This window comes from Aquarana catesbeiana, linkage group LG04, assembly GCF_042186555.1.
Source record: "Aquarana catesbeiana isolate 2022-GZ linkage group LG04, ASM4218655v1, whole genome shotgun sequence".
Lineage (NCBI taxonomy): Eukaryota > Metazoa > Chordata > Amphibia > Anura > Ranidae > Aquarana > Aquarana catesbeiana.
In genome coordinates this window covers 106,732,114-106,756,223 of record NC_133327.1, presented here as the reverse complement: position 1 = coordinate 106,756,223, position 24,110 = coordinate 106,732,114, and the positions used below count along the sequence as shown (strand labels likewise).

Here is a 24,110-nt window from a genome sequence, read left to right as displayed (position 1 = left end):
CAACGTGGAAATGAATATATGATTTCATATTTTGGCCATAGATATGCCTTAAAACAACTCTTTCACTAACCTAAATGTTTAAAAAATGGTGTTCTATCTGTTACCTTCTTAGAATGCTTTAGTTCCTAGATTGGCAACTTTTTTGTTCTTAAAAAAAAAAAAAAAAAAGACTGGAATAGAAACAATGGTGTCCCTTGCAAAGAAGATGGATAAGGATTCTTACTATGCTGAGCACTTTTAGCGTAATACCCAGCATAGTTCCTCGGACCCAGAAGCCCAGGTGTAGTATACAGCCTGTCATTACCATGACAGGCTGTGCCCTGCTGTATTTTGTGTATATGACAGTGTTATCATAAACATAAGTACAGAGAGTGTGTGTGTGTGTGTGTGTGTGTATGCAAATAATCAAACGTTTTCTATTTTTTGATCTTCTGAGAGTAATTTCACACATCCAAGTATTCTTTTTTCCAATTTCTTGCATCATGTGACTGTTTTTGACAGTCTCTTGGCTTGTGATGCTGGTAAAATAAAATTGCTGTCAGGCATTTTTCATTATGCTGTGCATATTTTAGCATGTAAAGCCATGCCCACTTATACTACCGTACTTAGGTGTCCCTTTTTCGCTTCTCATAGTTAGGGTTATTATGCAATTCATTTACACTTCTTGCCTTCGCTTTGTATTTGGCCGCTTGCTCAAGGTTCAGATTTAATATATTAGATTCCATAGTTATAAAGTGGACATCAACATTGCAGGATGATGAGCAGATTGATAGTTATCAATAACCAATGTATGCATTTCTTTGTGCAATCCTGTTCTGCCTGTCTGTGTTGAATGGAAAAAAAAGAAAAACTATTTGGTCCCTCTGCAGTTACAACAGTGCCATCAGTAGGCTTTATTAGGTACTGCACCTCATAAATGGAAGGAATCTGGAGCTTTAAAGAAAAGCTAGACTAGGTGAACTCTAAGGAGCATATTTAAAGGGAATGTGTTTTTCACCAAACATTCACTGGTGGTGAATCAATCCCTGTAATTTAAACCGCATGCCCAAGATTTACCCTCAGTGAATGTTTGGTGAATGTCAAATTAACTCCTTTATAAATAGATCCCATAATGTATTTGTTTTGAGAAGCTATGCAGGCTCGGAACCTGATGCAAAGTGCTACAACCAGCATAAGTATCTGATAGCATGCTGTCCAGCTTTTAACCACTTCAGTCCCAGAAGATTTGGCTGCTGAATGACCAGGCCATTTTTTGCTATTCGGCACTGCGTCGCTTTAACTGACAATCGCGCGGTCGTGCAACGCTGCACTCAAACAAAATTGACGTCCTTTTTTCCCCACAAATAGAGCTTTCTTTTGATGGTATTTGATCGCCTCTGCGGTTTTTATTTTTTGCGCTATAAACAAAAAAAGAGCAACAATTTTGAAAAAAACATAATATTTTGTACTTTTAGCTATAATAAATAATAATTTTTCTCAGTTTAGGCCGATATGTATTCTTCTACATATTTTTGGTAAAAAAAAAATCACAATAAGCGTATATTGATTGGTTTGCGCAAAAGTTATATCGTCTACAAAATAGGGGATAGATTTATAGCATCTTTTTATTATTATTTTATTTATTTATTTTTTTACTAGTAATGGCAGCAATCTGCGATTTTTATCAGGGCTGCGACATTATGGCAGACACATCGGACACTTTTGACACATTTTTGGGACCATTGGCATTTATACAGCGATAAGTGCTATAAAAATGCACTGATTACTGTAAAAAATGTCACTGCCAGGGAAGGGGTTAACACTAGGGGGCGATCAAGGGGTTACCTGTGTTCCCTGTGTGTGTTTCTAACTATAGGGGGAGGGGACTGACCTAGAGGAAATGACAGATCGTGGTTCCTAGCTATTAGGAACTCACGATCTGTCACTCCGAACAGAACAGGGACACACACACGTCCCTGTTCTGCCTCTCGCAATCGCTCGTGGCTGGCGGTCATCGCGACCGTCGGCCAGGAACATCGGCGCCCCCGCAGTGCAGCGAGTGCGTGCGTGCCTGCTATCTCGATCCCGTGAGCTGACCTGCCGCAGTAAAATAGTAAAATGACAGCGACTGGTCGGCAAGCGGTAAAGCAGTGATGTGTTCATGCACAATATACACTGCACTAAGAGCTTGACTGGCTCTTAGTACAGACCCACCCAGTCTACACTATATTGCCAAAAGTATTGGGATGCCTGCCTTTACACTCACATGCACTTTAATGGCATCCCAGTCTTAGTCCGTAGGGTTCAATATTGAGTTGGCCCACCCTTTGTAGCTAGGGAAGGCTGTCCACAAAGTTTAGGAGTGTGTCTATGGGAATGTTTGACCATTCTTCCAGAGGCGCATTTGTGAGGTCAGGCACTGATGTGAATGAGAAGGCCTGGCTCGCAGTCTCCACTCTAATTCACCCCAAAGGTGTTCTATGGGGTTCTATTGGGTCAGGACTCTGTGCAGGCCAGTCAAGTTCCTCCACCCCAAACTCACTCATCCATGTCTTTATGCACTGGTCTAAATCATTTGGTGAAGGGGGGATTATGGTGTGGGGTTGCTTTTCAGGGGTTGGGCTTGGCCCCTTAGTTCCAGTGAAGGGAACTCCTAAGGCGTTAGAATACCAAGAAATTTTGGACAATTTCATGCTTCCGAGTTTGTGTGAACACTTTGGGGATGGCTCCTTCCTGTTCCAACGTGACTGTGCACCAGTGCACAAAGCAAGGTCCATGAAGAGATGGATGAGTGAGTTTGGGGTGGAGGAATTTGATTGGCCTGCACAGAGTCCTGACCTCAACCCGATAGAACACCTTCGGGATAAATTAGAGTGGAGATTGCGAGCCAGGCCTTCTCATCCACATCAGTGCCTGACCTCAAAAATGTGCTTCTAGAACAATGGTCAAACCTTCCCATAGACACACTCCTAAACCTTGTGGACAGCCTTACCAGGAGATTTGAAGCTGTTATAGCTGCAAAGGGTGGGCGAACTCAATATTGAATCCTACGATCTAAGACTGGGATGCCATTAAAGTTCATGTAAAGGCAGGTGTCCCAATACTTTTGGTAATAGTGTATATTGCAGACTGGACCTTTGTGCTACTTAAAAAAAAAATATATATATATATATATATATATATATATATATATATATATATATATATATATAATATAATATTAATATTTTATCCATGTAAACCATATTTGATACCAATCAATAACTCCATTTATATTCCACCATTTTAGGTCTATCCTAATTGGTGGCTTTAGATTTTTTCAGTAAACTGAGCTTTGTAGTGTATATAATTTAGGTCTGAAGTTTAAAGCTGAACTCTAGGAACTGACCAAAATCTACGATTGCAGTGAGCCCCCCCGCCCCAGTACTGCGGTTGTTAACGGCTCATTAGGTCTAGGGGTGCCAGAATAAGGGCTACACGACACTCCTTCCAGCAAGATCCTGGGGAATGCAGAGCAACCTGAATCTTGCAAGAAGACATTCTTAAGCCAGCCATACATAGCTTAAAATTGAGCTGGTTCAGCAGGGACCTGCAGGGGTTGTACAGCGACTTCTGAACAACCACCCTGTTGGGTTTCTCCTGTCCGATCAGTGCCACAGGCTATAGCTGGCAGTGCTGATCAATGTATTCTGATGACAGGGAAGCTTCCCCACTGTCCGAATACAATAGCTCAGTGAGGAGGACCCCAAATCCCCCCCCCCCCCATCTATTTCAAATGTGTGGATGGGGGAATTGAGTCTTCTTTTCTTTTTTTTTCTTTTTTTTTACTCAACCTGCTGGTTGAACAAAAAACACTAAATATGTTGGGGATGCCGTGCACTGGACTGGAGCTTCTTCTCATGATATTTAGGGAACTCCTCGTTCTCTAGGAGACTCTCCTGGGAATTACAGACCAGTTAGCCTAACATCAATAGTATGCAAACTCTTGGAGGGGATGATAAGGGACTATATACAAGATTTTAGTAATGAAAACGGTATCATTAGCAGTAATCGGCATGGATTCATGAAGAACCATTCTTGCCAAACCAATCTATTAACCTTTCTAGATAAAGGAAGGCCTGTAGACGTGGTATATCTGGATTTTGCAAAAGCATTTGACACAGTTCCCCATAAACGTTTACTGTACAAAGTAAGGTCCGTTGATATGGACCATAAGGTGAGTACATGGATTGAAAACTGGCTAGACGGGTGAGTTCAGAGGGTGGTGATAAATGGGGATTACTCAGAATGGTCAGGGGTAGATAGTGGGTTCCCCCAGGGTTCTGTGCTGGGACCAATCCTATTTAATTTGTTCATAAACAAACTGGAGGATGGGATAAACAGTTCAATCTCTGTATTTGTGGACGATACTAAGCTAAGCAGGGCAATAACTTTTCTCCACAGGATGTGGAAACCTTGCAAAAAGATCTGAACAAATTAATAAGGTGGGCAACTACATGACAAATGAGGTTTAATGTAGAAAAATGCATTTGGGTGACAAAAATATGAATGCAATCTATACACTGGGGGGAGAACCTCTGGGGAAATCTAGGATGGAAAAGGACCTGGGGGTCCTAGTGGATGATAGGCTCAGCAATGGCATGCAATGCCAAGCTGCTGCTAACAAAGCAAACAGAATATTGGCATGCATTAAAAAGGGATCATCTCCAGAGATAAAATGATAATTCTCCCGCTCTACAAGACTCTGGTCCGGCCGCACCTGGAGTATGCTGTCCAGTTCTGGGCACCAGTCCTCAGGAAGGATGTACTGGAAATGGAGTGAGTACAAAGAAGGGCAACAAAGCTAATAAAGGGTCTGGAGGATCTTAGTTATGAGGAAAGGTTGCGAGCACTGAACTTATTCTCTCTGGAGAAGAGACGCTTGAGAGGGGATATGATTTCCATTTACAAATACCGTACTGGTGACCCCACAATAGGGATAAAACTTTTTCGCGGAAGGGAGTTTAACAAGACTCGTGGCCACTCATTAAAATTAGAAGAAAAGAGGTTTAACCTTAAACTACATAGAGGGTTCTTTACTGTAAGAGCGGCAACAATGTTGAATTCCCTTCCAAAGGTGGTGGTATCAGTGGGCAGCATTGATTGTTTCAAGAAGCTATTAGATAAGCACCTTAATGACCACAACATACAGGGATATACAATGTAATACTGACATTTAATCACACACATAGGTTGGACTTAATGGACTTGTGTCTTTTTTTCAGCCTCACCAATATGTAAGGTAGTAGTAACTTAACACCCTGCAATGAGACAGGTGTGTGGTAAGTACATATTCTATCTTTTTTTTCTTGGTCTTCCATGTTTTGGGGCATGACATCACTAAGCTTTTTGCAAGCTTCCTGGGGAATGTTGAATACCATAAATCTCATGAGAGAACATTCAATTCCAGTGCAAGTGTGTTCTTGAGTTTTTGGCTGAAGTGCATTCCCCAGGATCTTGCTGGAAGGGCAGGATGTCACCCTCCTCATCTAGGCACTGCGGTAGGAAAGACGGGGGTAAGGTAAGTTTATGATCTAGCATTTTTTTCTGGCAGGTAGATTTTTTTTTTCCGTCATAAAGTATCGTCATTTTTATAGAGAGGAGTTCAGACCCAATAAGCAATTTACTACAAGGTCCACTATAATGCTGGCTGTGCATGTAAGCACACACTCTTTTGATGTGGGAATCACACTGACCCTTCAGTACTTTGAGATGGCTTACTACAACAAGTTTGACTTTGCTGGGAATTGCTGCACAATACCAAGGAAAGTTGCGTTTTCAGAAGGATGTTCACAGTGGCGGGTCCCATGTTTCTCTTAGGAAAGCTTTACTTTTAGACCCAACTCTAAATTTTTGATAAGTTATACTTGGTTATTTGCAGTCTTCTCTTATCTACAGCCAGTGAAAAGTGCCGAATTTTGATAAAATCCTTCTGCATATGCTAGTATCCCAGAGGAGGAGGTTGAGAGCTGCATTGTGTGTGAGAGCTGATTGGAGGAAAGGCACACACCCCAGCCACACCCGGCACACACCCCCTTCACACACACATGATCTCACCGTCCTTGTCTAGTCTGTGCTCTAATACCTGTCCTAGTTTGCTTTGTAGTCCGAATGATGTACAGTAATAGAAGGGTGGGCACAAAAATCTCTCTACCGAGAAAGGGAAGGAAGTTAAAATATTGATTGTATTTATTGATTTGTGCAGCTCCCCTTGTAGCCCAGATTTATTATTTACACTACTCAAAAATAAATAACATTTAAAAAAAAATCAGCATTTTTAGGTTCCCTTTTGAAATATATAGGATCCCTGTTGTTCTATTGCTGTATCGAGAGAATGAATGTATGTATTGCGTGCACATTACCTTGTGAGATAGGTGAGGGAGCACATCTAATCGCAGACCTCTTTCTGTCACATCTATACTGCAGGGGAAAATCTCCTTCACCTAAAGTGCCCGTCTGGGAGCCATTGCCTTTTCATTTGTTCCATTTGCATTTTCCTTCCCTTATAATTACTAGCTCCCCCCCGTCTGCCTCTTTCCGTTCTGCCAGAGAATCATTTGATTCTCAGCTCCATCCCATTCATGTGTAACCTTCAGCTATTCTTCTTCCTGACAATTCAAAGCTGTTGTATGTGTTGTGTGCCGAAACATCAAATTATTAGTGTCTGATTTTATTCCACTATTCTACAGCTTGTTGTATAGAACAAAGGTGTTTACATTTTTATTTTTTTTTTGTATTGATATTTTTTACATTTTTACAAAATTAAAATTTAAGACTGGACCTCAGTGTCTGACAATGCCGTTGGTCTAGGAAGCCAGTTACCTATATTCTCACTGTTTTTAGTGTAGTTGCGCTGGACCCATATGAATGAGGACTCCCTGTTTTGTACATGCTACACTCCATTTATTATCATGTTAGATAATTGCATTATATAGATGTCTGCTTTATATAGAGTTTAAATAGAGTTTCTATTGGTGCAGTGCAGCAGTCAAGAGAATGAGATAGTTGTGTTCCTGAAGCTGAAGGAAGTCTTGTGACTCCTCTCTGCAGCCTTTGTACTCACTCTCTTTTGCTGCTGGAATTGTTTACTAATATTAAGGGCTGGCTATATGAATAAAAAAAAATTATATAAGAACAAAGCACAGTTTTTAGCATTATTCACACTTGATCATCAATGGTCTTTTTACATGCTCTTTTTTTTTTTTTTTTTGGGTGAGGCTTGTGCTTTATTTAAAATAATTTTTAGCCAATTGAGAGCTAGTTACTAGGGAAAAAACATAGCAATATGTGCATATTCACACATGCTTTCATGCATCTTTTCTGAGGCTCCCATTGAAGTCCATTGTGGCCAAATACTCTTGTAGATTGTAGTACCAAGAAGCTCTTGGTACTTTTTTGGGCTACAAGCTTTAAGCCATGCTCTGGTGTGAGCAGACACAATTGAAAACTATGGGATTTTAGACCTTGAGCGTTATACAGGTTCAAGCTACACAGGTGTAGCGCATCATGCAGGTGTAAACCCGTCCTTTAGGGCATGATAAAGTGCCACATTTTACCCTGTGGGCAGCTGCCAGTGAACGCTCCAGCAGACATGCTACATTTTTCGACCATGCACTGCACTGCATATCTCACCAGTGTTGTCGTGTGAATGGGGGACATAGAAATTTTTTTTTCTTATGTGCCCTAACAGTGGCCTGCATTAAAGTGGGAGTAAACTCCCATGCACGATTTTTACCTATAGGTAAGCCTATATTAAGGCTTGCCTCTAGGTACTGTAAATATCTCCTAAATGTGCACCGTTAAGGAGATATTTACTTAAATGCAGCTCTATCTGTGCCGTTCCTCCAGAGTCTTGTTCTGTAAATGGCGGCTCCCGTGTGTGGCAGTGATGTCATTGTGGCTCCGGCCACTCACACAGACGAAGTCCATGAACCCGGAAGGAAGACCGGGTGAAGATGAAAGCGTCTTCAGCGGTCACAAGCACGCCGCCGGAGGGCTTCGTTCTAAGAGTTTCACATAATGTGATGCATACTAGCACATTATCACATTGCCTTGCAGGTTTAAAAAAAAAGAAAAAGAAAACCGCGGTTTACTACCGCTTTAATCCAGTATGGAAGAACACAGGTCACCACACTAAGGCCCATTTCACAGGGGTGTTCCATCCGCTTCATCAGTTCAGTCACATTTTTTCAAAGAAAAAAAATGGATCAATTTTTCATCAGTTTAAATCGGTTTATTACATCCACTAGCTGGAGTCCTTAACCACTTGAGTCCCGCGGCCATTTTTAAATTTTTGGTTTACATGATAATTTTTTAATTTTAGGCCTGAAGATTACTTAAAACCCCCAAACTTTATATATAGGGTTGCACTGATACCGTTTTTTCTTTATCGGAGTACCAACACTTTCGGTCAAGTACTCACCAGTACGAGTACCGATACTTTGTGGTGTGATTTGTGTCAATACAAAAAAAAATTAGTGCAAATTGCACTGCAAAGAGTTGCATACGATTTGAACAGGAATGTGGTGTGGTTCCTGTCTGAACCGCATGCGATTTTCCCCCAATGCTACTGTGTGTGTGTGTGTAGAAAAAGAAAAGTGCCATCTAGTGGGCAGTTTGATTTTTTTTTTTTTATAACCCCAAGTTACATCAGCTTGGGGGCAGACCACCTCTACATCTCTTCCAGCCCTGTTAGCACCCCGAGTGCCCGTGATCGGCAGACTGGGACACCTATGCAGATTATTTTGCATGTGGCCAGATATGTATTGTGAGTTCTAATGTTTTTTTCAACTGCCCACTAGATGGCACTTTTCTCTTTCTCTACACACATATGCACACGATTCAGACCGGAATCACACCGCATTCCTGTTCATTTTGTATTGACGCAAATCGCACCGCAAAGTATCGGGAGCGTTTGGGCGAGTACCAATACTTGTGCAAATGCTTGATATTGGCACCGATATCAGTATCGGTGCATCCTTAATTATATATTTTCTGAACGCAGACACCCTAGAGAATACATTTGTGGTAATTCCAATTTTTTATGTCACATGATATTAATGCAACAGTTTATAAAATGCAAAATGTCTGTAAAAAAACGTTGTTTTAGGGCACACAAACACAATAAATTGCCTATTTTTTTGGTAAAATATAAAAGATGGAGTTGCACTGAGTAAATAGATACTCAATAGTGTCAAGCATTAGACTTCATGCACGCTGGACGTTTTTGAACGTTTTTACAGCAGCTGTTTTTGGCTTCAGATGTTTTTTTTTTCTACAGTCAATAAACTCCCCATCATGTTGTGTCCATGCACACATAGGCTGTTATCAGCAGTTTTTGGCTGGGGGGTTTTTTGGCTTTAAAAAAACCCCAAAACTAGTGGGTTTAGAGAAGAGTTTTTCAGCTGTAAAAATGCTCTAATGTCAAACGCTGATAAACGCTCAAAAACGTGGATCGCCAGCAGTTTTTTACATTTTTGATCCATTGAAAAAAAAAACGCTAACGCAGAAAAACATTGAAAAACTCACTGCAGAGCTACTGGCATTTTTATAATGTTATTTTAACATCCAGTGTGCTTGGCACCCATAAAACTGTGAAAAAACATCAATACCCTATATTTTTCCATAGGCGATCTTTTAAAAGGTCATCAGTTTAGCATTACCCATTAGCTCTGGTGCTAAAATTATTGATCTCTGGCATGCACGGTGATATGTAACGTGTGTGGCACAATTGCCATTTTTTTATGTAGGCACCCCAACGCATGCATTTTTGTATGCATGTCTGCATATGTGGAGGTGGGAAGGCTCGCATTTTTTTTATTTTTATATTCTTTGATTTTTATGTCTTTTTTAAGTGTGCCTGTTGGTTTTTTTTTTTTGTTTTGTTTTTTTTAACTTGTGATTGTAAATATCCCCCTGTGCATGTGGTGGGATAGCATATAAGTGACAGGTCCTCTTTGTGGGGGAGGCGGGGGGCAGTGTGTGCAAGGAGAGAGGCAGGAGAGGAGAAGAGCAGTGTATACAGTGAGGGGGCAGTGTATACAGACAGGCTCCCTCACTTGCCAGCGCTAACTGTCATTGCTGGCTCTTCTTTTTTTCTTTCCTCTATAGCGCCAGAGAGGGAGTTGTCATTCGTCCCCGCAGCTAAAGTAAAAGGGGCGGGGTCACACATTTTATTTCAGTGGTGGGGCCAAAGGACAGCTTCTTCTCTAGCGCTATTGAAGAAATGAAGAAAAGAGATTGAAATTAAAGGAGAAGTCCAGCTGACGTCTCTGCTGACGTCACAGAAATCGGTCCAGGCACGACAATGATTTCTGGATCCAGCAGGTGTCTAGACTGACACCCATCTCAGCCTCTCAACGAGCCGCTGAGAGCCTAAGCTGGCCGCACCGCCCCCTCCACAGCCCAGCACTCCAGTGAGCATGGAGGAGACGGTCCTGATTGACAGTCAGCAGCTTTCTGCTCAGGGAGCTGAGAAAACTAAGCCATCGGTGATGTTTGATCGCTCGGTTCTCAGTGCAGAGGCGCCGGGGAACAGATGCAGCATCAGACCGATGCTGCAGCCATCTAGCTAAGTATGATTATGGGGGGAAAAAAACATACTTCTCTTAAGTTTAAAACCAGAAGTGACAGTCGGCACCGGCATGTGAGGGAGTTTACACACTGCCCCCTCACTGTATACTGTCTATATATTTTTTTTTTTTTTACTTTCAGTGGGAATCTCTCCTGACAGCAGAGATGAGTCACTGGTGGTTAGTACGCCAGCGGGCACCGGCTCCTAACAACCAATGCAAAAATGTACCGTTTTGTCCGTTTACATCCGTTTCGTTTTTTTTTGTTTTTCTTTAACAGAACAAAAATAGGGCTTTGATCAGTTAAAAAAAAACAGATGTGGACAGATATGGGTGTAAACAGATGATCATCCGTTTGCTCATAGGCATGCAACCGATGGATGAAATACAACATACGGAACGCCCGTGTGAACGAGCCCTTATGTAAATGCTTTCATGTTCCATGTCAGGGCACTTTTAACATATATATATATTTTTTTTAATGTTATTAATTACTTTGTTATGCTTTTACATTTTGTTGAGGCTATACCTATTAATGGTTTAAACATTTTCAAAAATCTGACAGTACCTGCTTTAAACCATTAAAATACAGAAAAGAGTGTGAGACTAAAATGGGATAAAAGGCTCCAAGATGATTATAATTGTTGATTAAAAAAAAAAAGTATTTTAAACCAGCCAAAGCGTTCTGGGGTTGACACTATTCCCCCTTCATCAGTGCACAACACTGTTTCTGAGCAGCAATGCTGTCAGGTTGTTCTCCATGAGATGAGTTCAGTATTGGTTCTAATATAGATCTGGGAAGTCACTTGTTTCTCAGAGTCTATTCAAGGTTTATCCTGTGTTAAGCCCTGATGAAGTGGGAATAGTGTTGCCATTTGCTGCTTTTTGTGACTTTTTTTTTTTTTTAAACAATGTTATGGATTTTAATAGTTAAACACTGAAAACAAATATGCAATTGCAGAGAACAGATAGTACAGAGGGAGACTGGACATTGAATTCTGTCAAAGCATCTGTTCTAAAGTTTTTGTTAGATTTTATTTTATATCCAATATAAGAAAGGGGGTGGTGTGAGATGTTATTAAAAACCAGCAAATAGAATAATGTCACAACTCATATGTCAGCAGCTGAAAGTTGTGAAACTAAAACCCTGAGAAATGAGGGGGTGAGAGAATATTTAGTCTGTGTAAAATGAACAATGTACAAAATGGGTTCTCTTGTGCTTAATTTATAAAGTCTCATGTATAATAAAAAAACAAAAAAAACAAACATGTTATACTTACCTCCTCTGTCCAGTGTATTTGCACAGAGTAGTCTGGATCCTCCTCTTCTCGGGTCCCTCTTTGGTGCTCCTGGCCCCTCCCTCCTGTCGAGTGCCCCCACAGAAAGCAGCTTGCTATGGGTGAACGTGAGCTGAGCTGCAGCCCTGTGTGTCCATTCAGACACAGAGCTGCCATTTGGCCCCTCCGCAGCAAGTCTTCATTTCCTGATTCCCTTACAGAAGATGACGGCGGCAGCACCCGAGAGCCGAGCGACGGTTCGGCCTCGGGTGCCAACATCGCTGGACCCTGAGACAGGTAAGTGTCCTTATTTTAAAAGTCAGCATCTGCAGTATTTATTGCTGCTGACATATATATTTTTTTTTTTTTTTTTTTTTTAGGGGGACTCCCTCTTTAATGCATAAAATGCATTCAGATAAAAAACATCCTGCCTTTACAACGCCTTTAACACCATTCTTCTCCACGTTGTGTTCAGCCAACTGCTGGTTTCTTGAGTTAATTGGGGAAGGTGGACCATTAAATATTTTTTGCAAGTTATATCAGAATAAAAGCTTGTAATCTCTCGGCCAAATATCAACATTTATTTAGTGATAGTATCCTCAAAAGATGCTGTACTGGCTGTATAAGATGATCATAAGGGGTTTATAGAAGGGACAAAGTAAAAGTGTTTGTAACCCCCACCCCCCAAAAAAAAAGGATTGTGTTCCTTTAAAGCATTTTATACAGCGCAGTGCTTGTGCTGTGTAATTTGGCCCCCTATATTACCTGAAATACCTGACTGATCCTGCCTAGTTCTGCCCCCCCCTGTAAACTGACCATGGTTTATTATGGCTGCTGATCCCTGACATTGTGGTCAGTTTACATGCCTCTGTCATCCGAATCTCTCCTGTGTCATCTCCTCTGTCCTCTCCCCCTTCCCCTCCCTGCCTGTCAGCTCTGTCTGCTCCCTGATCCTCCTCTCCTGCTGCTTTCATAACAGATTAATGTTACCACAGTCCTCTGTTAACTCTGTTAGGTTACAATATGTGCCCCACTGTATGTCCTTTATTAAAAATAAGCTGATATCTATCTTCTTTCAGAGCGCCTCCCAGTGCTCACATGACCAGCCACCTCCCTCCTCCCGGCTGAGGTCAGTGGGAGTTTTTAACCCCTCCGGCTGCAGCTGTCAGACAGGGAGAGGAGAGAGGCGGCCAGCCATGTGAGCGCCAGGAGGCGCTCTAAAATCAGGTAGATGTGGGTTTTTTTGTTTTTTTTTTTAATAAAGGGCATACAGTGGGGCACATATTGTTACCTAACAGAGTGGATTGTAGTAACATTACAAGTGGCTTTACAACCACTTTAAAAATATTTCTTGTAGTCATATGACAGACATTTTCAAGTCTCATTGGACTGAACTGAAAAGAACTGTCAATTTAAAAAAGAAACAGTATCCTTATCCTGGTGTTTTTAGCTTTGTGAATTGAGCATAGTGTGTGTTAGGGGGTAAATACATTTACTACTTTTCGCCTGAAAGTTCGAACCCTAAAGATTTGTGGAACTGACTTTGTTTAGACCGTCAATCTTCTATATTAAAAAATCAGCCTTGCTCTGATATATAGGATCTCTCAAAAAAGGGATGCAATATGGAGGATTATATATTATAAAGGCAAAGCTGAAAGGATAAGAGATCCCTAGAGAATAGGAGAGTCTGTTGAAATGAAAGGCATATCTAGGACTAAAAACATAAAATTTCTCTGCATCAATACTGACCGCATCGCTGTTAGAGCCAAAGCTTAGCATTGAATTCAGTACAAGATGGGAAGTCAATATATGGACTGACAGCAAGACGAAGAGACAGGCATGATGGATGACTGACAGCTGCAGAGTTTAGGACAACCCAGTGAATATTGGCAGTAGCCTCAATGTTTCATCAATTACAGGGTAAATTAGTATTTTACTCATGTGTTGTGCTTGATTGCAGCTAAGTGAAAGTTTCTTGTTGATTTTGGTTTTAAACCAGTGGCAAACTTTTATATTGTACAAAGGATGGTGATCTAACAATTGAGTTAGCAGAAATGATTGGACCTCAAGGATGCATGGGACCACCATTGCCAAACCCTTGTTTGCTATCTTCCTTTTCATAACTTCAGCTGTCCTTTAATCTTTCTTGCCTCTGCCTATCAAATTACTGTAGATCAGTGGTCTCAAACTGGCGGCCCTCCAGCTGTTGCAAAACTACAAGTCCCATGAGGCATTGCAAGGCTGACGTTTACAAGCATGACTCCCCCCAGGCAGAAGCATGATGGGACTTGTAGTTTCGCAACAGCTGGAGGGCCGCCAGTTTGAGACCCCTGCTGTAGATACTGAATATCAGGTTGAATGTTGGTTTACAGCAATTTTAAAATTCACATCCAGGCTGCAAAAGAAAATATAGTGTAGTGTCTGCAGTACCCCACTGCAGAAGTGATGGTGGTTGGCACGTCTGCCTTGCAGCACTGAGGTCCTCAGTTCGAATCCCAACCAGGACACCATTGACATGGCGTTTTCATGTTCTCTGTGCTTGTGGGGGTTTTTTCAATGCTGGTAGGTTAATTGGCTAAAATGAGTGTGCCCAAGATTGCTTTTTTCACCTGTTAAGCACTTTGACTCCCCAGTGAGAAAAGCACTACAGAAATACAAATGTGGAAAATGCATGTCAAATAATAAATGCACAGAGGAAATCTAAGCTTTACAATCGCCCCCTCCCCAGCATTGCTAGGAATGGGCATAGACAATGCAAGCTCCTTCCTTCTCTCTTTTCTCCCTTGACTTTATCAGAGATTATTTGTTATGGTTGTCATCAGTCTCCAATTTTCATTATATCTTCTCACCTGATCTTCTAATTGATGACAGTGCTATAGGTTCTAATGCTGTTAAGTCACTGCCAAGTGATTTATAATAGGTCTGAGAGATCACAGGTCACTAATAATAAGCAGTGGAGAAACCGAGATATGAAAAACAGAGTGTGCCTTCCAGAGTAAGTCATGGCAGGTGAAACTCGCATCATATGCACAATGACATGGTCCACCATGGTTCATGAGGGGGTTGTGTCAATCCATAGATATTGTAGAAATATGCTATAGGTAAAATAAACTAAACATGGAATGCAATTTATGACTTTTAATGATATGCATTGTATGTATTCTATTTTTTTCCTCCAGTATGTGGTTCTTGTTGTGGTAATATGGACCCAGTGCTGACCTTTGTCCCAAATGATGACTTGTGACAAAGCTGTCACTCTGAATCTCTCATTGTTCGGCTTGGCAGACTACTTTCTGCAGGCTCTAATTAGTATGCGCTCGGCCTAGGTTGTGGTGGGGCTGCTGGCTGCCTTGGGTCAGGTCTGCCTGTTCAGTTTTGCAAGACAGCCCCTTGTGTTTCATCGCGTTTTATCATTAGACATGCCCAGGATGGCACTCGGTACAAAGCCTGTCTGCTCCCCGCTCACATGCCCTAGTCTCACAATGCATTGTCCTTTCTGGCTCTAAAAATAACTCTTACAAGAGGGGAGGATACTGCATAATAAAGCACCCATGTCATCCCTCATCTAGCTATTCATAGGACAAAGTTTTTTTTTTGTGCTTGCAGTATAGTAATAAAATTGCCTCCCTGCCTAAAACAATGCAAGAGCAGACTGTGGTTATACCTGGCTTGTGTCTGAAAGGGCTGTGTCAATATGCTTTGAGCTTGTGTTTATGGGCATTCTGTTTGCATTTCAGAATTTCAGATGCTTTTAAAGTGTTACTAAACCCAGGACCCTGCAGTCACTATATCTGGTCTCCCACAGTACACAGAACATGGAAATGCAATTATTTTAGTAAATATAAACTGCTAAATACCTTTTTCTCATCAGCAGTATATAACAGTCTTGTGACTTCTATCAGTTCCTGGTTAAAGCTTGTAGGAGGAGTTTTCATTCTGCACTGAGCTGTCCTATCCAGAATCCCTGACCTTCTGTCTGGACAGCGCTGATTGGCCCTGTGCTTATCACATACACCCTCCCAAAAGAAAAGAAAAAACCTCACTAGCAATACACCCCAAACTGAGCATGTGCAGAGTGTCCCAAGGCTTCTGTACTAACAGAAGATGGAGAGGGGACTGTGGAAGAAGGGGAAGATCGGAGCAGACAGGATCAAACAGCCTTTTTACACAATGCAGAGGATTAACCTCTTAGGTCCCACAGTGAGTACAACAAGCATGCTTTATTGCATATACAGACTGATTTTACTGTTGTGGGTTTAGTAATACTTTAAGATCATTCTGAGCCAATTCACATCATGTGTCTTAGGCTACATTGAGCGGCGTTGTTCAATGCAGACACACAGCGCAATAACCAGAAAAAAATAAATGGTTTTCAGTGTGCCCAGTTCACACCAAAGCACTGCGTTTGGTGTTTGCTAGTTGAAAATGCAGTACATGCTGCATTAAAACGGTGTAATGTTGGTTTTACTGCTATCCAGGGCTCTTAGGATTGTCCCTTAGCTTTTTGGCCAGGGGACAACATTTTAGACAGAAAGTGGAGGAAATTTTGCAACAAGGAAACAGACCACAATAAAAATCATGCAGGGGTGCTAGCGTTCTGTGTGAGAAAGCGGAGGGTGGGGTTAGAACAAGGAAGGCACATGGACCGACAGACCAGACCTGACGTTTTCAATTAACTGCCTTTTTGCATAATGTACAGTAATGTGAAAGTTTTAGGCATTTGTGATAAATTGCTGTAAAAATAATAAGATGAATAGTTTTTATGTTGGGTTTGTTGAGAGACATAGGAATTCTTAAACCTTTGGGTTACGTTGACACCTACAAGAGGATTTGGCAAACAAGGCTAACTGTAGGCTAACCCAGGGTATAGCACCTCTTACTACCAGCATGCCTGTTGTGAAGACTAACCTTTTTTGAGGTGTTAATTTTTGAAGAAAAAAAAAATTCTACATGGACTGCTGCTGGTGACTTTCGTCCACTGACTTGCAGTTATCTGGTACGAGTGTCGCGTCAGTCTCCACTGGAGTGGCCAATTGCTGTACCAGTCTGGAAGGGACTTTCGGGCATTGGACTCCATGTGGGTACTTTCCAGACTGGTTCAGGTTAAGTTAGCTGTGAAACACTCTCCAGATCCAGAGCTGCTAGCATTGCCTCTGACTTGCACTGACTGAAGTGTCGCTTTGAGTACCGCGCAGAGCAGAAAGAGCTCCCTTCCTTTAACTGTTTGCTGGGCATCACCATTTCATAGTTTTTCACCAGCTTTGCTGTGGAAGAGCTTAATGCTTTGCAATAGCTTTGCTTTGGAATGGCATTTGCATGCCCAATTTGTGCTTGTTCCCACCATACGGTGTTGGGGGAGCATCTCCCTACTGCTGCTTCTACCTCACAGAGCCATGTGGAACTTGAATCCATTCTTTCTTCCTGCCTGCAGTGACTTTAGTCACCTTTTAGCTAGCCGACCTTCTGGTTGTTAAATTTTCACCTGCTACCAGCTTTTCAAATTCCATGAGTACTAAAGGTCTTGCTTCTTACCCTGAGCTTGTACATTGCTTACCACACTGTGGCTGCAACATGTCTGATTCTAGACACGGGTGGGACAGTCCTGCCCTGCTGGGTTCCTCCACTAACAGATTAGGGGCATCATGCTTTTTGATGGTAAAATCAGTAGCCTGTAACCATGCTGTCCTCTCTCTTTAAAGTCTGATGTTGTTTTTTTTATACAGTCATGCAGGTTTTTATGACCTAAATGACCCTGTTTTCTGACTCTGCAGAAGCTGCAAGTGTGCTACCACCCCCTTCTCATCAGATTCTATATCTGATTTACCTGCAGCCTTAGTCGCTTATAACCCATTGAACACAGAGAAACTGATTCAAGTTCTTATTAAAGTTCTAATTTGATGAGCTTTTCCCTGAAGAGCTGCAGTCCACTGTTATTATGTAAAGAGACCATTTTGGCTCTAATTGATGTGGTACACATCACTCTGAAGCTACAGGATCAACCTGTTGTTTCTCCATTGCAATCTCTAGCCTTGATTTTTATAGAGCCTCTAAGGCCACAAAGACCTTATCTTTACATCTGCTTTTTGAGGAATTTGCTCTAAAATGGTCTGTGCATACTATTAACCACTTCCCGCCCGCCCACCATCATATGACGTCCTGGGCTTTGGGCAGGTATATCTGAATGATGCCTTTAGTTACAGACATCATTCAGATAGTGCCAGTTTCAGCCGGTGAATCTCCACACCATAGGAACGTTCATAGCGGCTGTTCTGCCGCTTGATCGTTCCTATGGGAGGCGAGAGGGGACGCCCCCCCCTCCCGCCGCCCTCCGGTGCTTGTTCCGACTCACCGTTACGATCGGTGAGGCGGAGAGCGGATCTGCCGGCGCCGGATGTAGATCATAGAGATTTCCGTCGCCGGAGTCTCTATGATCGTCGGAGGCCGGGCACGATGTTATGACGTCACGCCCGGCCTCTCCATTCAAAAAAACGGCGCCGCTTCGGCTGGGAAGCGCCGATCGTTTTATTTTTTATTTTTATTTCAGGCTTCCCAGCCTAGTGGTGAGATATGGGGACCCCATATCTCACTATTAAGAGCACCTGACATGTCATATTGCTATTACAAGGGATGTTTACATTCCTTGTAATAGGAATAAAAGTGATCAAATTTTTTTTTTTGTCAAAATAAAAAAAATAAAATATAATTAACAATAAAAAAAAAATAAAAAATGTTTAAAGCGCCGCTGTCCCCGTGTGCTTGCACGCAGAAGCGAACGCATACGTATTTCCCACCCACATATGAAAACGGTGTTCAAACCATACATGTGAGGTATCGCCGTGAACGTTGGAGCGAGAGCAATCATTTTGTCCCTAGACCTCCTCTGCAACTCAAAACATGTAACCAGTAAAAAAATTTCAAGCGTCACCTATGGGGATTTTTAAGTACCGAACATTGGCGTCATTCCACGAGCGTGTGCAATTTTGAAGCGTGACATGTTAGGTATCTATTTACTCGGCGTAACTTCATCTTTCACAAAATGCAAAAACATTGGGCTAACTTTACTGTTTTGTTTTTTTTTAAAACACAAAACTGTTTTTTTCCCAAAAAAAACGTGTTCGAAAAATTCCTGCGCAAATACTGTGTGAGATAAAAAGTTGCAACAACCACCATTGTATTCTCTAGGGTCTTTGCTAAAAAACATTTAAAATGTTTGGGGGTTCTATGTAATTTTCTAGCAAAAAAATGATGATTTTTACATGTAAGAGAGAAATGTCAGAATTGGCCTGGTAGGGAAGTGGTTAATCTGGCCATACCAGTAGGTGACAACTCTGGATGTTATCTTAAAGGATGCTACCGGGAAGCAGTCCTCTTCCTCAGCCAAACTGTCAAGTCATCTCTATCCATTCCTTTTACTTCCGTTTGCTCTCATCTTTCTCTTCAAGAGCCCCCAAGGGTAATTCCCCATCCCCCCGCAGGGTCTGGCACTCCAAGACTGCTAAATCCACAACAAACCCTCTTCAGCATGAAGATGCACCCCCACTTTCCATACTGGGGGATGACCTGTGCAAACTCACGGACTGCTTGCATTCCCAATGCCTAGATGCAAAAGGTGGTGTCCCGATTCATCTCTGCCCCTTCCTCAGTTTTCCTCTGTTCAGCCAGCTTCTGATGAAAAGACATGACCGAAAAATGTCTGCCGATCAGAGCTCTCTGGCTGAAAGCGCTGACCGGAGTGTTCTGGCAGGGGCCGTCGTCCTGTCTGAACACAATAGATGAGCAGGGGAGATTGCTGTACTAATGTCAGATAGTTAGTACAGGAACTCCTCCTCCTGAGCTGTATGTTTTTTTTGTTTTGTTTTTCAACCCTTCTGTGTATATTAGGCTTAACTGATCTCCATCAGGCACTCTTGGGTCATAGATCCAGTTGCTTCTGCAGAACAGTTCTAGGAGTTTTAGTTCAACCAAAGGGGGGCATTTGCCTCTGCTTGGACCTAAAAGCTGTGAATGTTTACATTTGGGCTCAAAAATTTCAGATGGATTCAACAAAACCTGTCATTGCTCCCCCTTCACCAGGGAGACTTTATTGATTTGGTGCACATAAAGGATGCTTACATGCATGTGCCCATTTTTCCAGCTTACCCACATTTGGCTCTTAGTTCCATCAAGGAAGGTCTTTTACTCTTTCCATTTTGTTTCAAAGACTGTTGGCTTCTTCTCTGATCAAGACCTTTGTGGCGGAGGTTTCCAGTGTGGTCCTCCCTAGTCTGACTCCTTCACACACTATGGGATATAAATCTTGGATTTGAATCTGGATTCTCAACACTTCAGAAGGCCCTGTTTGACCCACACGGTTGAATTTCTTGTGGCCGTGATCTCAGTTAGCTTAGTGTCTGAATTGGTGGCTGTATCCTGCATGGAATGCTTTTTGGTCTTGCACAGGGACATGATCGTCTTAACACCTAGGGCTTTCTTCCCAAGGTAGTCTCAGTCTTTCACCTTAATTAGGACATTGTTCTTTCCTCTTTGGCTCCAGTTCACCAAAAATAAATTTCCCACTGTTTGTCTGGATGGGGTTCAGACTGATGACGTTTATTTTTCAGCCACTGTTTCTTTCAGGAAGACTGATTCCCTTTTTGTCATTCTGGATGGGCTCATGAATGGTGCTGGCTCATAAAGACTATTGTTCAGGCTTATGGTCTTAAGGAACGGGTTCCCCCTCCTTAGTTAAGGAACAGTCCTCTAGAGCAGTGAGCAACTCTTGTTTTTTTTTTTTTTTTTTTTTGGCACTTTTCTTCATGTGATAACAAATTTGGTGAGTAGGGTCCTTCAGACTGCTCCTTGTGCCGCAGGCAGTCCCCAGTTCTTGCTGTTTTACTTTGGGCCTGTTAACAGGTATTTGCTGTGTAGCCAGCCTCTTAGTTTTTTGTTTTTTTTTGATGTCCTGAAAGTTATAAGACTTCCTGTATCCCTCCGAAAGAAAAAAAATAGGATATTTTGCTCCACATAAAATCCTTTTACTGGAGTCCCTCGAGGGAAACAAGTCCTACCCCTCTGTCGTTATCAACCCGCTCGTGGTACTGTTTTTCTACAAAACTGAGGCATACTGGTAGTAGACGGAGTTTTACCCTGGCTGGCCAATGTTTATTTTTTTTTTTTTTTGCCATCATTCATTTCTCCTGTAGGTGGCACTATACACCAATCAGCCATAATTAATATTGGGTAGGTCCCACTTTTGCCACCAAAACAGCCCTGACCCACCAGAGCAAGAATGCCACTAGACCTCTGAAGGGGTGCTGTGGTATATGGCATCAGGCCTTCGGTAACAGATCCTTTTAAGTCTTGTAAGTTGTAAGGTGGGTACTGCATGGATTGGATTTGTTTTTCCAGCACATCCCACAGATGCTCAATTGAGATCTGTAGAATTTGGAGGCCAAGTCAACACCTCAAACTTGTTTCAACTCTCTCTCAAACCATTCTTGATCCATTTTTGCAGAGTGGCAGCACGCATGATCCTGCTGAAAGAGGCTCCTACCATCAGGAAATATTTTTCCATGAAGGGGTGTACTTGGTCAGCAGCAATGTTTATGTAGGTCGTACATGTCAGGTAACATCCACATGAATGGCAGGACCCAAGGTTTCCCAGTAGAACATTGCCCAAAGCATCACACTGCCCACGCCAGCTTGCTTTCTCCTACTGAATCCTAGTGCAATCTCTTCACCTGTTGAGCGACACGCGCACACACGCGGCCATCCTTGTGCAAATAAAAGTGTGATTCATCGAACTGGGCTACCTTTTTTCATTGCTCCGTGGTCCAATTCTGATTCTCCCAGGCACTTTTGGCTGCGGAGACGGGTCAGCATGGGCAGCCTGACTGGTCTGTGGCTACATTTCCTCATACACAACAGACTGCAATGTTCTTTTTTTTTTTTCTTCTTCCTTCAACACATCAGCTTTGTAGACCGCATGTTTACTTGCTGCTTATTCTATCCCACCAAGTTTCAGATGTCATTTTAACAAGATAATTAAATGTTATTCAGTTAACACAACATATGGCTGATGGATGTAACGTGAAGGTTTATGACCCCCTGTGTCCATGAATGTCTCCAAGAAAAGTATTTTATGTTAAGTAAACAAAAATCTTATTTTGTCTATATACATCCTACAGCCTACAAAGTGTATAAATTGGAATAAAACTAAATCAAATTAAAGATCATCAGACTTTGCCAACCTTTCTTATTGAAAAGTCTAATATGGTCTGCAAAAAGAATCCCCTTCCGAAAAACAAAGCAGCTATTATTGTGGAGGTTGAGGCAGCGGCAGGGGAGCAAAGTCAATTTGTAGAATGAAGTTCCACTTTAAACTTCCCCCAAAAATGCTAAACATAAAAATCTTCATGGCTGTAAAGTTAAAGGGTTTGTCTCATTTCCCTACCCTTCTTTAGATGAATATTAACTGCTGTGACAAGCCTAGTTAACCACTTCAATACCAGGCACTTAGACACCTTCCCGCCCAGGCCAATTTTCAGCTTTCAGCGCTATCGCAATTTGAATGACAATTGCGCGGTCATGCTACACTGTACCCAAACAAATTTTTTTTTATCATTTTGTTCTCACAAATAGAGCTTTCTTTTGGTGGTATTTGATCACCTTTGCGGTTTTTATTTTTTGCGCAACAATTAAAGACCGAAAATTTTGAAAAAGTTTTTCTTTGTTTCTGCTAAAAATTTTTGTAAATAAGTACGTTTTCTTCTTCAATGACGGGCACTGATATGGCTGCACTGACGGGCACTGATACGGCGGCACTGATGGGCACCGATGAGGGGGCACTGATAGGTGGCACTGGTATGCGGCACTGATGGGCATTCCTAGGTGGCATTGATGGGTACTTATGGGTGGCACTGATGGGTACTTATGGGTGGCACTGATAGGTGGCACTGATGGGCACGGATGGGCACTGATGGGTGGCACTGATGGCAGTGATGCCCCTAAGGGTGGCATTGCTGGGCATCAGTGCTATATAATGGTGCCAATCAGTGCCCATTTGTGGGCACTGATTGGCACAGATTGGGCACTGACTGGACACATATGGATGGCCATGAGGTACGTACCTGGCCATCCACATGTTGCCCCCTTCCCTGGTGGTCCTAGTGGCGATCCCTGGTGGTCCAGTGTGGTGATCTGAGGGGGGGCTGTGCTGATAAACAATCAGTGCAGACCCCCCTTGTCAGGAGAACCGCCGATCGGCTCTCCTCTACTCGCGTTTGTCAGACACGAGTGAGGAAAAGCCGATCAACGGCTCTTCCTATTGACTTGTGGTAAAGAGCCTCCGCTGGAGGCTGTTTACCAAGATCGGTGTAGCGGTGTGTCACACTGACACACCGCTCCACCGATCACCGCAATGCGCGCCCCTGCGGGCGTGCAGCGGCATGTTATCCTGCTGGACGCCATATGACACCCAGTCAGGATAACTGAACCACCGCCCGGCCGTCATCTGCTATGGCCCGGGCGGGAAGTGGTTAAATTATAATAAACCTGTAACAAATCTAGGCAATTCAAAATTAAAATTTTTCACTTTTGTTTTGCACATGCTCGAGGTAAAGTGGTTCTAAAGCTAAGCCATTGGCTCCTGATGCTGTCAATCAAACACTGTGAGGGGCGTTTTTTTTGGAGGGGGGGTTAGGTTTTTTTTTCCATAGTTTTGAATATCTTGAATGAGGAAAAATCCCAGTTGTCACCAGAACATGTGTCCTCAATAGATTTCTCTTCATCTCCCGTTCCAATGAAAACGTCATTTTCCTATCATGAATTGCATTCTATTTAGTAATGTTATTGACTTCTAATTTTAAATCGATAACATACTTTTCAATGAAGCAAGAATTTGTTTTTTAACATTCAGAGGATGACAACGTGAACAATTAATTATTCTGTTACAGGAGTATTCCAATATTTTTTTCCTGTATTCTTTTCAGGGTCCATGGTTCCTTTTTCTATGCGGATTCTACATGCGGAATTAAGACAGTACCTTGGATGTCCTCAAGAGACACTTGACTGCTTGCACAGTATGAAAACCATTTGTTTAAAGGTAGGAGTGACATGGGACCCTTCTTTTATTAATCATCTGTGTAAGACTATAAAATGGTCAGAATCCTGTGCGGCCTTGTTTTGGGCCTCCTCTATAAAAAGGAAGAGCATTTTTATTGCCCATAGCAGGTGGATAGATTCTCCATTCTCCCTTAATATGTAC

The 24,110-nt window shown here is 42.2% G+C and overlaps 1 protein-coding gene across 1 annotated transcript in view; it reads left to right on the top strand.

Annotated features, from left to right (window-relative positions):
• TRAPPC12 (trafficking protein particle complex subunit 12) overlaps positions 1 to 24,110 on the top strand; it is a 184,641-nt gene that overhangs the window by 60,848 nt on the left and 99,683 nt on the right. The window contains exon 6 of the mRNA XM_073625427.1: positions 23,836 to 23,948. Within this exon, the coding sequence (XP_073481528.1) occupies positions 23,836 to 23,948 (113 nt within the window). The remainder of the gene's footprint in view (positions 1 to 23,835; positions 23,949 to 24,110) is intronic.